This window comes from Brachyistius frenatus, unplaced genomic scaffold, assembly GCF_029030835.1.
Source record: "Brachyistius frenatus isolate BFR_SWC_R1_liver_20210118 unplaced genomic scaffold, ASM2903083v1 Contig_738, whole genome shotgun sequence".
In the NCBI taxonomy this organism is placed as follows: Eukaryota; Metazoa; Chordata; class Actinopteri; family Embiotocidae; genus Brachyistius; species Brachyistius frenatus.
The window spans coordinates 1-13849 of NW_027211337.1; the positions used below are offsets into that span (position 1 = coordinate 1).

At 39.3% G+C, this 13849-nt stretch overlaps 1 protein-coding gene and 1 long non-coding RNA gene across 2 annotated transcripts; both read left to right on the top strand.

Annotated features, from left to right (window-relative positions):
- Nucleotides 1-23: 23 nt before the first annotated feature.
- Nucleotides 24-4684, top strand: LOC138615162 (uncharacterized). The gene is made up of 2 exons (XR_011310442.1): nt 24-1662; nt 2918-4684. It is a non-coding gene; the product is annotated as an uncharacterized lncRNA (long non-coding RNA).
- Nucleotides 4685-9777: 5093 nt separating this feature from the next.
- LOC138615161 (protocadherin alpha-3-like) lies at nt 9778-12281 on the top strand. Its single transcript, XM_069688783.1, has one exon. The coding sequence runs from the start codon at nt 9909-9911 to the stop codon at nt 12279-12281; it is 2373 nt and encodes a 790-aa protein (XP_069544884.1). The 5' UTR covers nt 9778-9908.
- The last annotated feature ends 1568 nt before the right edge of the window (nt 12282-13849 follow it).

The following is a 13849-nucleotide window of genomic DNA, read 5'->3' on the forward strand; positions in this document are numbered from 1 at the left end:
CAGCTTCCACTTTGCAGGTATAAATGGTTGCTCACTTCACTGCAGTTTAAATCAACACTTATCCACAAAAATTTGTGTGGAAAAAAAAATATCGCCAAATACAGTTCAGATATTTCATTACCTCAGCTTTTATCTGAAGTGCTTTGGAAATGTCTTTCGTGCATAAACTCTGGCTTGTGTTAATATAGTAAAAACATTTTTTAGAAAAAGGAGGAAATAACTGAAATTTACATTTTAAATTCGAGGAGAATGTATCCACTGCACCACACTTGCAACATTGAGAAAAAGTAAATACATGCAATCACTATACACGCTATGGCATTACCACACAGTGTATAAACCCACACTTGTAATTTTTTGCTGTACCTCAGTTGTTGTATGTGTTGTAGAATAGCAATCCTTTCTGATTTCAGTTCTCGTGTGTAAATTGCTTACAGTAATCATTAAATATCTTTCATGTCACTCAAACTGTCCATAAGGTAATGCAAAAATATATCTAAAATATCAGTTTTTTAAAAATCAGGTATCAAGGAAAAATACAATTAAGAAACCAGACCTCAATATAACCCTTAACATTAAACCAGCAGGAAAATCTATATCTTTGCTTACCATGCTACAAAAAACATCTATCATAAAATGGTAGGTAAAACAGCACATTCAGTTTATGATTTAAATAAAGACTAAAAGAGGAGGGGATACACCTGAGTGGCAACTTCAATTGAAAATGTGCTTTTTTGACATTTTTGTGTAAAACTTGGTTTGTGGTCTGAATATCAGTGGAATGTCTGTGTCTGAATTGTTATGTTCACAAAGGAAAACAGAATCAAGTTTACAAAGTAACAGAAAACTTCACAAAAACATCCTATAACATCTCTTTAATTTTTTTTTTAAGTCTGCCAGTATTAATCCTTTTTCTTAATAATCTGTTAATGGTTACACACGGGGTTTGTTGAATTGGACAGTCAGGAAATGTATGGCGTTTTTTGTGCTCTTCACCTTTGATACCTTTCATTTTCCAGGGTCATTTAAGCTGAGACCATGAATGTTGACCTGCAGTATCTATCTATCTATCTATCTATCTATCTATCTATCTATCTATCTATCTATCTATCTATCTATCTATCTATCTATCTATCTCTCTCTCTCTCTCTCTCTCTCTCTCTCTCTCTCTCTCTCTCTCTCTCTCTCTCTCTCTCTGTCTCTGTCTGTGTCTGTCTGTCTGTCTGTCTGTGTATATCTCTAACAGTATCTGTCCATCTGTCTGGTATCTATGTGTCTGTATCTATCTTTGTATTATGTTGTCATTGTATCACCATCTTTTTACAGTATTGCTCTGTCTCTCTCTCTGTTTCAGAGGGTAAGTACGCTGCTCAATGAACAAACTATTTTATTGCTAAATGTTAAACTGCTTTTACCCACTTTTCCAGAACTCATCATAACACGGTGCAGTATTTGTTATAATGGTTCACACTAACCATGCTTACTCTACAGTATTTTTTGAAGATAACATTTCATTTATAGTGAGTCGACTCAACTGATCGTAGGACACATACACAAAGAATCCTTTTTATTGCTTGCAATGACCTGACCATTGAATTGCTTGTTTTTTTTCTCCCCACTCTAAAGTACCCTAAATGAAGGAAGTCCACTCTGCAGCTGGAGGTATGCAGGAGTCTCACTCCCCCATCCCAGATAACCTTTTATTAATTACGTTGCAGAATTTAGTGTCTGAATTGTTTTTTGTGTTTGTTTTGTTGTCAGTGGATGTTTTTTCATTTTTTATTATCTTGTCTTGTTTAATTTCAACTCAAGAAGAAGATTTTTTTTTACTTGCAAAGGTCCACTCACTAAACATCACAAGCAGTTTGCCAAGTCTTCTGTGTTTGCTCTTCATGCCTCTATTTGGGTAACTGTTAATCACATTAGAGTGTCATCCTAAAAAAGATTGATTAAAAACTATAAAATCTAACTGGCAGAATAATTAAAAATGCATCAGTCAGCATTTCAGGAATTTATACCCTCCCCGAATGTTTTCTGCAATTTGACATATCTTAAAAAAATATAATTACCTTGATTGATCTCAGAAGACCAAGACATTGGGCAATAATAATCTTAATGGCTGAAAAGTTGTTTGTGGTCTTGCAGACAATTAAGCTAACATGGTGATTCAGATTAAAAAGTATTAACACACTATTCCGGTCCTAGTCATTACTTTTGCTGAACAAAGTGACAGTCATGTATCTGAGCCACAACTTTGAATTCTGGACTCAGAAAAAAAAAAAACTCCTTCACTTCAACTCAGTGTTGCCATTTCCTGGCTTTGCATTGTCACAATCTGGCTCTTACTGTTATAACATGTGATGAACGTATTGATAGGTTTTTAATTGAATCACTATGTTCTCAAAAAGGATGCTGTGCATGTGAATATTAATCTGTGTTCATCCCCTACTGACCCATCACTAATTAATTAGGTGTATATCCTAGTTATGGATGTTTGTAAGTGGAATTGGACTGTGTTGTTTCTGTCTGATTGGGTAGGTTCAAGCTTTAATTCGACTGTATGTTATTGACTTCACAGAATGACACTTGAACATGAATCATACTGTCTTCCTGTAGTCTGAATTGTGACCTAATTCTTTGTGCAGACGAGGCGCAAAGAGAAACCAGTCACACAGTTACCTAGCAACCACTCTCCTTCACCTAATCTTGGAGCATGGTATTCATTGATAGATCTGTCACCTCCCCACTATATGTTCAAGGATCCGCCCAATCCCTCCACCGTCTCTGTCCTCTGCCTGAAGCCCCTCTCTGAGCGACAGACGTCGGATGCATGAGATATGTCAGTTTGGCCAGTCACACGGCTCTCAGAGCTCTGGTTTCTTTCCAAATTTGTGTAACTCTCTTGTCTCGTTTACAGGAATCCACCACCAGCAGCAGCAGCAGTTCCACATAAGGCCACCCCTCCAGATGTGTACTGGATTGACGCTGACAGGAAAAGCCTCACAGAGGAAAGAAGATATATCCCAAACCATAACCCCCACCCCCACCACCGAATGTCCATCCTGCTCAGTCTCGTCCATGTTCCTCACAATATATATACATGTCATGGTATAACACCAATGGACTATGGTGGCTAATCAAAAACATGACCCTACCCCTCTCTTTCTTTGAGCACATGAAAAGCCAATCAACAATGCCTCTCTGCCCATTTAATATGCATGATAAGACTGCATGGCCTCAACCACACCACAGGACTGCCACACAAAAATATTTTCAAGAGGAGATACTCACAAAGAAACGGACTGAATTGAATATTGTACCACTGGCTATTCAAAGAAGCCACAAAGACTATACGAATGGACATGGGAATGTTGAAACGCCTTTAAGAGATGGTTTTTCATCTCTAAAAGAGAAACACGTGTTGGATATTACATTTTTAACCTTTGTGCTTTGTCTTGCTCCATAACAGCATTGATGTGTAATATATGACTTAACTAAGAAGTGAAACAGCACAATTAACTAAATGTCAGAAAAGCACCGAACTACAATTTTAGAGTATGAAATGAAAGGGTATCATCAGTATTTTATAAATGTGATAACTTCTAGTGCTTTTATGTTTTGTACTTGACTTTGTGCTTTATATGTGTGCTAGGCCTAAATGTATAAATGAATACTGAGAAATTAAATCAACAAGTAAATCAAACAGATAAGAGTGAGGCCTTTAGCCATCATGCCTTTCAGTTGTTTTTGCATGGAATAATCAAAGTACTTTGATGGCTTTAGATATTTTATGATACTGGGTGAATCCATTTTCTGCAGATAAATTTCATCTTTGTTTCTTTTTTCAAAACAAGATGGGAGTTTACGTTCTAATGGGACCACGATGATAGAGTGCAGGAGTGTACTTTGTTATAAACATGTTAAGAAAAGGTTAAGAAATCTTTAATGTCATTCTTGTTTCCTAGTGTAGACGAGTGGAAAACATCTGTTCGCAGAGTTATTTCTATGGATTCTGAAAGTTAAGTGTACTCACAGCTTGAACTGCAGTGCACAGTGTGCTTGAATGTTTTGTCCACTGCTGGAAAATGAGTCTTGGGTTTGGTCTTTGAAATGTCTCCTTATGAGTACTGTATATACACAACAAACTCTACCATGTGCTTTCACTTTTATATCTCTGTTCCTTAATTTCAATGTGTATTGCAATTGTGTAACTCAGAGCTGAACATTTAATGCTTACTTTACAATACTGATACAACCTAAAGGTGTTTGATTTCACCCCATGAAGCTGTTCTCATGTATGTTATGGACTGCTGTATGTATCTGCATATGCAACACAAATTGGGATACAGATATACCTCCCTTATAGAGTATATCATATGTCTGTGTATATAAACATGTCTTTCATTTTCAAGAACAGTCCTTTTGCAACTTTTTAATGTGAACAAAACTGTGGAACTCATGTGCCATCAGATTTATGAGCTAATCAGACATCATGTAGTCAAACTCTTTAGCACAGCTCACATTTCATTACTTGTAAGAAGCTGTAATGTGTCAAAGGCAAACATATAGAGTAAGTGCTTTTGTACAGTGGTACTTTTATGGTGAAACATATAGTATTGTGTAATGTGAGATAATTGTATGCTTTGGCCGGTCTGTATGATTTATTAAATACTAAAGCAAACTACATGCTGAAGTTTCTGAGTTTTGATATGAAATACAAGTCAAACTACATTTATGATGACAGTGTTAATGCTAAAGTATTAAAGGCCTACTTTACATCATTATAATTTCTGTCCCACCTTTTCCAGCTACCAACTTGCTGCAGTTTTATGTCAGTGATACCTTTTAGTTGTTGTTAGTGACGACGAGTTGTTAGTGTGTCTTATTTCTACAACAACTCCAGAGGTGCTCCTGGCCTGAGAGCAGTATTAGACTGATCAATATAAGTTTCCTGTCTGAGTCAGTTTACGGGACAGTGAGTTGCTGAAACACACACAATGCAGTACAGAGTATGGCAGTGTTCAATGCTGGGGGTTTGTTGGTTTTGCTGATTCAGAAGTTATCTAATCTTGGGGTGGGGTGGGGGGGTAATTTCTTAGTTGATACTGTGGCTCACATCGTGAGTTGCTTAAGGGATAGCTGTTCTGCAAGCTTGCATTATCAATTAATGAAGAAGATGCTGTTGATACTCTACACAAGAAGACTATACAGATATGAAGGGAACCCAGCTTTAATTCAATATGAACTGTTCTCGAAACAAAGTACAGATAAGTAGCCTGGGGTTATAGATATAAAAGCATTAAACTGACAAAAGATCACCTCACACAACACCTGGTTTTCTTTAAGGGGGATCAGTTGTTGTATGTGCATGTAGATAATTACTTGTTGGATGAAAATGGCAGTAATTTTATTTAAGGTCGTAAATTCTCTCCCTGCAAGATTTTATATGACACATGAATCTGTTCATGCCCTATCAGAAAATGTGACATACAATGGTATTCACAATGTTTGCGTATTAAAACAGTAATAAATATGACAAATCTGTGTCTTGCACAATAGAATATGGCAGGATGTTCTGGCGATAATTTCTTGCTCTCATTCTTTCAGTGACTGTCATCTTCTTGAGGCTTATTCTCACTGATAACAGCTCTTGGCTGTATTTCAGGGAGAATATAAACACTATCAGACAGACTGAAGTCTGTAAAGACAGGCATTTTGTCCTGTCATGTCTTCCTGTTTATGCTATTTATTTTCAGTTAAAGTTCTGTTTAGGTGTTATAAGCCATAAAATCTAGGGTGTAAGGTATTTGCTTAAAGCCCAAAACATTCTAATCATTGCAAAAAGTAGACCTTTCTGCAGGCGGCTCTGACATAGTGTCTATTTTTATGTTTGTTACGTTTTCAACACAAGAATGTAAGTATTATTTCAAAAGAAAATCACTGTTATATTTAAGTCCTATAAAACATAAATAATGCACTTAAATGAAATGTTATATGGTAAATTGTATTTTGCAATAATAGTGCAACATTCTGTATAGGTACCTAAATAACTGTGCGATTAGATTGCTTCACTGATATGAATTCACTCAATCTACTTAACTGCTGCATCCTAAAAAACTGTGAAATATGATTATGACAAAATATCTGCACGGCAAGTTCAGTAATAAGGAATTCTGAAAAATCAGTGTCATTATCTTCATTCACCAAAGATTATGTCAGCTATATAATTGATTGGCTTCTCTTAAAATATGTCTCTTTGTGTCTGAAAAAAGCAAAGAATAACAACCTGCACAAAAGCTGAAAGTTCTGTTTGTGCTCCCACAGCTGAAGGAGCACTCTGTCCCAAATCTAATACTATTGTGACGTTGCAGTAACAGTCACTGCAACTGTAACTTTTTATGTGGAATGGTAACAGCTATAAATGCTGCAACAATGCTTTCCTCCCACAAACATATTAAGTTGTGGATTTTCTTAGATGTCTAGTCTTGTAAACGCTGAGCTTACATTGCCAAATTAAATAATTTATCACGAAGGCAACATGGTCATGCATGCAACATAAAACATCCTCTTTTGTTTTAGAACAAGGCAGGTGGGGCACCGCCATAAGCGCTGGTGCTCTGTGATTACTGAACATTCATATCAATAGTATTTCCAAATTCTAATTTATTGTCTTTCAGTATGTAAACCCGTGGTGAATAGAAATCTCTGCCTCCTAAAAAGCTTGGACTATTAAAAAAACCCTCACCTTTCCTTAATGTATGCCTGTGTGTCCTTTCACCGTTTTTCCTTTTTTATTTAAAATACTAATCTATCTCCAGTGGCAAGCATTTCAGGATGCCCGTGACATTACCTCTCTCACATGAGATGACAGCGATGACTGGCTCCAGCAAAGTCCCCCTTCTGTGTTGTCCTCATTGATCCCAGGGAGGCTGTGTTGACATTTTGACCATCTTTATCCTACAAAGAAACACAGTGTTAAAAGCAACATTTCTAGGAAAAAAACAATTGCATTAAATCTCAAATGAGGCTTAAAATATAGTTTAATGAATTGTGCAAAAGGATAAAATGTATATAACTGGGTCCGGTTAAGTGTTAACACTGTCTAATTTATGTATATGTTTGCACAATTTTTTCCTGAGGGAGGGTAAATGACTGTGTCTGCCTTTCTTTTTGTCTCTTTGTGTGTGCACACATGACCTCATCTCTCTAGGGAGGTGTGGTCATGTGTGCTTCCGAGGGAATGATATTTAGGCCCGCAGGATGACTTATTTTAATCTTTTATTTAATATCCCCTACAATGCCAAATCTTAGTAGCCTGTTTCAGCACATAATAGATCTATTCCTTTTTTAAATGGCTATTACACAGAACAAGACCCATGGCTTTTACATGGGCTCTAGTTCTGATTATATTGAGTACAATTGGAACAAAGTAAAGGCAAGAAACTGCTCGAGACAATAAATAATTCTCAGTTTCCTTTCTTATCAGCACTGACCCTGAAAGGTGATTCTTGCAGCGCCTCCTGTTTCCAGCTGTGGCCCACTGACAGACTAGCACAGTGATGCATGACACAGCAATGCATCAATGTGTAACAAAGCATTAGAGCAGCCACCAGCTGGCACTAGTAGGCTAGCACATGCACACTCCTCATCAATATGTTTTATTTTTTTAGCATGGTGTCTCAATTGCTTGGCCATTTTTTTTTAATACTGATAAGAAAAATGTGATTTCAAGAGTGACATTTATATATTTTTTAACAAGTATTATCCTAGCTGCAAGTGTATGTCTTACCACAGTGCCTTCATTAAAAAAATAATTATTGTAAATATACCACATTGACTACAAAGGGTAAAACAGATCTTACATATTTTAGAGAATGAAGAGCACTTGGATACAGCTGACTCTATTTGTATGTAGAATTCACAGCTCCTGCATCCCTCCCCCTCTGCTTCTTTCCTGTGCTCCTCCTTGCCTTCAGCACCATGGACAGCGATCTGCCTAATGGAGCTGCGTTGCCATGGCGACGAGTTCTCTGCTCACTGGGGCTTTGAACACCCCCCCCCCCACACACACACACACACACACCCCTCCTCTTCTCTGTACAGCATCCGCAGCTTGCAGACATCAAATGAGTATTCTCAGCAAAATATTAGCGCTTTGTCTAAGGAGGATCTACAATGTATAATGATGAAAACTGGATGATTTCAAACAGTCTGGTAGCGTTGGTGCAGCATGGCTGAATTAATGGAGGTAGAAATAGGAGGAGGTGATGCAGACTGCGGCAGCGCTCGTGCACGCGCACGTCTATATTTGGCCTGAATCCAGAACCTATACGTAGCAGTAGCAGGTGGGAGGGGTGCAAAGATTTGAGGTTTTATGTAGGTCACCTTGTTCCTTTTTGCTGTGAGCATAATCGTCAGGTTTTCTTTATTGTCATGATTTATTATGGACTTTACCATACACTACTGTAATGTGGGGGGAGGCGCTGCTGAAAGTGGAATATGGCAAAATTATACATGAACAATGAATAGTATACGAGTGGTTTTGTCATAACTGCACTTGCAAGTTTTATCCATACGATGTCACTGCTCGACTCAGCAATAGGATAAAGACTGTGGGAGTGGGCAGTGTAAGCAGAGAGAATGTGAATGTCAAAAGCTTTAGTAACAATAAAACGAGGTAAAGTCTTATTTTTGGATTATTTTAGGATAATTTCCTAATATTTTCACAAAGAATGTAGCTAAAAAGAAGTTTGTCCCAAAATCTGTCAAGAAAAAGCGCGACAGCTGAGTTGGCAAACCTTACAGTTAATTATTGGCATTACCAAGGAGAATTTAGGTCACTGTACAGGCTGAAACTGAAACACAAAACAATGAAATTTGTCTAGACCATGCATAAAATGCAACACATTGATTAGTAAACATTTATTTAGGTTTGGATTGATTTCTGTCACCATAATAACACATTTAAAACTGTCACATTATTGTTGCTGTTCTTTTTGCAGGTATAAAAAAATGCTTCTGTGCATCCACCTTCTAATTGTTCACTTTTGCCTCGAGAAATTTATTTGCCAAAAGTTACTTTCTTGAAGTAAAATTGGTACTTACTTTTTAAAAATAAATATAATCGACAAAGGTCAACTGTTTTGGTGACAGTATAAGTGTTTTTTGAACATTCATTGTGTTTTTCAGAATCTGCCTGTAATAACAATAAATCGTCACATTTGTCGTACTTGGTGGAGTTATAATTTATATTAAAAGCGTCTTTTGTCTAAATGCAAATGTAGGACAGCGTTTCAGCAAAACCACAGGCTAAACTGGAAGGAAAAGTGGTGCAGTGGTTAGCACTGTCGCCTCACAGCAAAAAGGTTCTGGGTTCGAATCCGGTCCTGGGCCTTTCTGTGCGGAGTTTGCATGTTCTCCCTGTGCTTGCGTGGGTTCTCTCCGGGTTCTCCGGCTTCCTCCCATCATCCAAAAACATGCACTTCAGGTCAGGTTACCTGGCGCCGCGGTCGTGGCAGCCTGCTGCAGCATCTCCCCCCTGAGAGCCCCCCTGCTGTAGTGAAGAAATTTCCCCTCGGGGATTAATAAAGTGTATAAAATCAAAAAAAAATAAAAAAAATAAAAAGTTTTATAATAAACGCAGCATCGCAGCCGTGCCAACGGGTGGTGCTGTTACACTATATATCACCATAGTGGTCGTGTGTGTGAGGGGGCATCTTGCTTCTACATGTGCATTCAGTAACAACCCAAATAGACGGGTTGAAAGACCGGACTATACAGATCTCCTTCTTTGAATGATGGGTCGCGCAAACCTTTATTGTATATTTTTCGTGCGAGGAATTTAAGAACTCCTCAAGAATTCTGTTCAAGGATTTATAATTGCCGATTGAAAGGCTTTTTGCCAAACAATGGATATAAAGGACATCAAAGGACAGTGGAGGGATGTGTCGGTTTGTTTTTGTCTGGCGCTGCTGATTGTGACTAAATTGGAAGGAATATCTGCTCAAATACGGTATTCCATTCAGGAAGAATTAAAATCGGGGACGGCAGTTGGAAATGTAGCCAAAGACCTTGGGTTAGACCCTGGGAGACTGGCGCAAAGGAATCTTCGTGTTGTATCAGGAACAAAGCAGGATCTGTTTAGGGTAAATCCGAGAGAAGGAGTTCTGTTCGTGAACCAGCGGGTAGACAGAGAGGAGCTGTGCGCAAAAACTGTTCCGTGCATCACGAATCTGAAAGCTGTTGTAGAACATCCTCTCGAAATGCACCAAATTATTGTTGAGATACTCGACGTAAATGACAATTGGCCGAAATTTCCTGAAGACAACTACACATTGGAGGTGCTGGAGTCCGCCATAGTTGGGTCTCGATTTCAAATTGAAGGAGCGCACGATTTGGATGTCGGTTTGAATTCCTTACATTCATATAAGCTAAATCATAACCAGTATTTTCGCCTGGAAATCGAAGAATTTGGGGAGGATGGGAAGGTTCCATTCCTCGTATTACAGCGACCTTTGGATAGAGAACACACTGCTCAACACTGGTTACTATTAACAGCTACAGATGGAGGAAAACCATCAAAATCTGGTACTATTAATATCACTATCATTGTATCTGATGTAAATGATAACCCGCCAGTGTGTGGTAAACAAAAATACACCATAACAATAAGGGAAAACGCACCTGCAGGGACATTTCTCCTGACAGTGAATGCATCTGACTCAGATGAGGGGGTGAACGGTGAGATCGAGTATTCTTTAAGGAGTAAATTGAGAGGACTCTCCTCTGAGCCGTTCGAATTGAATACTAAAACTGGAAAACTAACCGTGAAAGGACGCCTTGATTACGAGGAAAAGCAAGTTTACGAGATTAAGGTGCTGGCTGCAGACAAAGGTGCCGTGTCTCTCTCCACACTCTGCAACGTGGTGGTTAGAGTGGAAGATGTGAATGATAACCAACCCGAAATAGAAATCACATCCCTTTCAAGTCGAATTCCAGAAGACTCACCTCCTGGCACTGTGGTGGCGTTGATGGGGGTGACCGATCTTGACTCAGGTGTGAACGGACAGGTGGTCTGCAGTGTGCCCGGTCATTTACCTTTTGACCTAAAGCCATCCCCTGACGGACAGTCTTACTCTTTGGTTACCAAGGACTACCTGGATAAGGAAACAATGCATATGTATGACATTACAATAACTGCTAAGGATTTAGGAAGCCCCGCCCTCTTATCTACGAAGGTGATACAGGTCGATGTGTTAGATGTTAACGACAACAGTCCTTTGTTCAATGAAAGCCCATATACTTTTTATGTGCCTGAAAATAACAAGGCCGGACTTTCAATTTTTTCAGTGAGCGCGACTGATGCTGATGGAGGTGAAAATGCAGCAGTCACATATTCACTCGACCGGAAGAGTCCGGGGCCCACTATAACTTCCTTTTTAAACATAAATGAAGCCAATGGCACGATCTTAGCATTAAAAAGTTTCGACTTTGAAACCCTGAAAACTTTCCAGTTCCAAGTTGTCGCAAAGGATTCTGGAACTCCGTCACTGAGCAGCAACGTCACAGTGAACGTGTTCATTCTGGATCAGAACGACAACGCTCCAGTCATCCTGTATCCAGTCAGCTCCAACGGTTCTGCTGAAGGTGTGGAGGAGATTCCCCGCAATGTGAACGCAGGACACTTGGTGACTAAAGTCAGAGCCTATGACGCTGATATAGGATATAACGGCTGGTTGCTGTTTTCACTGCAGGAAGTTACTGACCACAGTCTCTTTGGTTTGGACCGCTATACAGGACAGATCAGAACACTTCGCTCCTTCACAGAGACAGACGAGGCTGAACATAAACTGATCATACTGGTGAAAGACAATGGCAACGTTTCCCTCTCAGCAACAGCTACTGTGATCGTCAAACTTGTGGAGCCCAAAGAAGCTTTTGCAGCTTCTGATGTTAAAAGTCCAGCAAAAGATGATGAAGATAATGATGTGACTTTTTACCTGATGATAACTTTGGGCTCAGTTTCTGTACTTTTTCTCATCAGTATCATCATGCTGATTGCAATGCAGTGCTCTAAAACCACAGACTATACTTCTAAATATCTACAAGAGACTAATTATGATGGGACACTGTGTCACAGCATCCAGTACAGATCTGGAGACAAACGCTACATGTTAGTTGGACCCAGAATGAGTATAGGATCTACTATAGTCCCTGGAAGTCATGCATATTTAATTAATTATATAACAATACAGTATCTGAAAAATGTTGTGCTCACCTGACAGGAGGAGTTTTTTAACATCTGAAGAGGTCAAAGAGATGTATTTCCATAATGATTGATTGCACGTGCTATTGTTTGTCCTATTAACTGTCCATTAATCTGAGTTGCTCACAAATTCGGGAGTTTCTGGGGAACATGCTCAACATGGGGCTGACCAGCTGGAGAAATAAAATCTAAGCTTCCATCACAGATTCAGACCTTGCCTCCAGCATGGAGACATGAGGTCGAGTTTCAAGTTCAGAGAAGGAGGACGTGAAAGTAAAACCCTCCACACATTCGTCTCATTCGTATCGTATTGCAGCACAGTGACCACGTTGTGTCAGTGTGACCCAAACAATGGTTGTGTTCCTCATTCTCGAAAGACCCTGCCCATCTCTGAATCATCTCTGATGGAGGGGGTGTTCGGACGGAGTAAGCATCGCAGGCTATCAAGTTAAATGAATCGAGGTTAATATTTAAGGATTGAACTGCTTCATTTTGAGAATCGTGAAACTGATCTAATTAGACTGGCTCGATGAACAATTGGATCTCTGGATTTGCTTCAAAGAAAGCCTTCATATATTTGCAGCGCAATGGGGGGACGAGGACAATGGCGCCGAGTGAACTGCCGTTGGATTGCCGGGGTTTTGCTGCTGTGTTTTGTGCAGCGGATTTTGGCTCAGCTACGATACTCTGTTCTTGAAGAAGTTCAAGTAGGATCCCCTGTTGGAAATGTTGCCAAGGATTTAGGGCTCGACATTAGCACGTTGACAGGCAGGCGATTTCGTATTGTTTCTGGTCCAAATCACGCTCTGTTCCAGTTGAATCAAAACAATGGAGTGTTGTCTGTTGGAAAAATTATGGACCGTGAAGAGCTTTGTGATGGCACCAAGATTTGTTTGATAAACCTGAAAATTGTTGTTGAAAACCCACTGGAAATACATTACGTTGGAGTTGAAATAACCGACGTTAACGACCATTCACCGTCTTTTCCAGAAAGTGAACAGCGACTGGAAATAGCAGAGCATACTCCTCCAGGTACTCGTTTTCAAATTCATGCTGCTCGAGACCCTGATTTCGGCGCACAGTCAGTTCGATTTTACAAGCTGAGCCCCAATGATTTTTTTGATATTGAAGTCAGAGACAGTGAGGAGGACAAGATACCGTTTTTAGTGCTGAAAAAGCCTTTGGATAGGGAGCAAAAGGCAGAACACCGATTCGTATTAACGGCTCTGGATGGGGGCAGACCATCAAAATCTGGAAGTCTGAATGTCAGTATCACTGTGCTGGATGCAAATGATAATCGACCTGCCTTCAGTAAAGATGTATATACTGTGTCATTAGATGAAAATGCCCCAATAGGAACTCTTGTAATACAATTAAACGCCACAGATTTAGATGAAGGCTTGAATAGTGACATTGAATACACCTTTGGAAAAACACAAAAGAAAAAAGTGCATGATACATTTGAACTAGACAGCGTGACTGGTGAGATTCGAGTAAAAGGGAAAGTGGACTTTGAGGAAACGGAGCTTTACAGACTGGATCTGCAGGCTTCGGATAAAGGCCAGCCCCCTTGGACAGCCGAAA

Bases quoted from the DNA above. Each gene is read 5' to 3' on its own strand.
- LOC138615161 (XM_069688783.1), top strand. From the start codon at position 9,909: ATGGATATAAAGGACATCAAAGGACAGTGGAGGGATGTGTCGGTTTGT.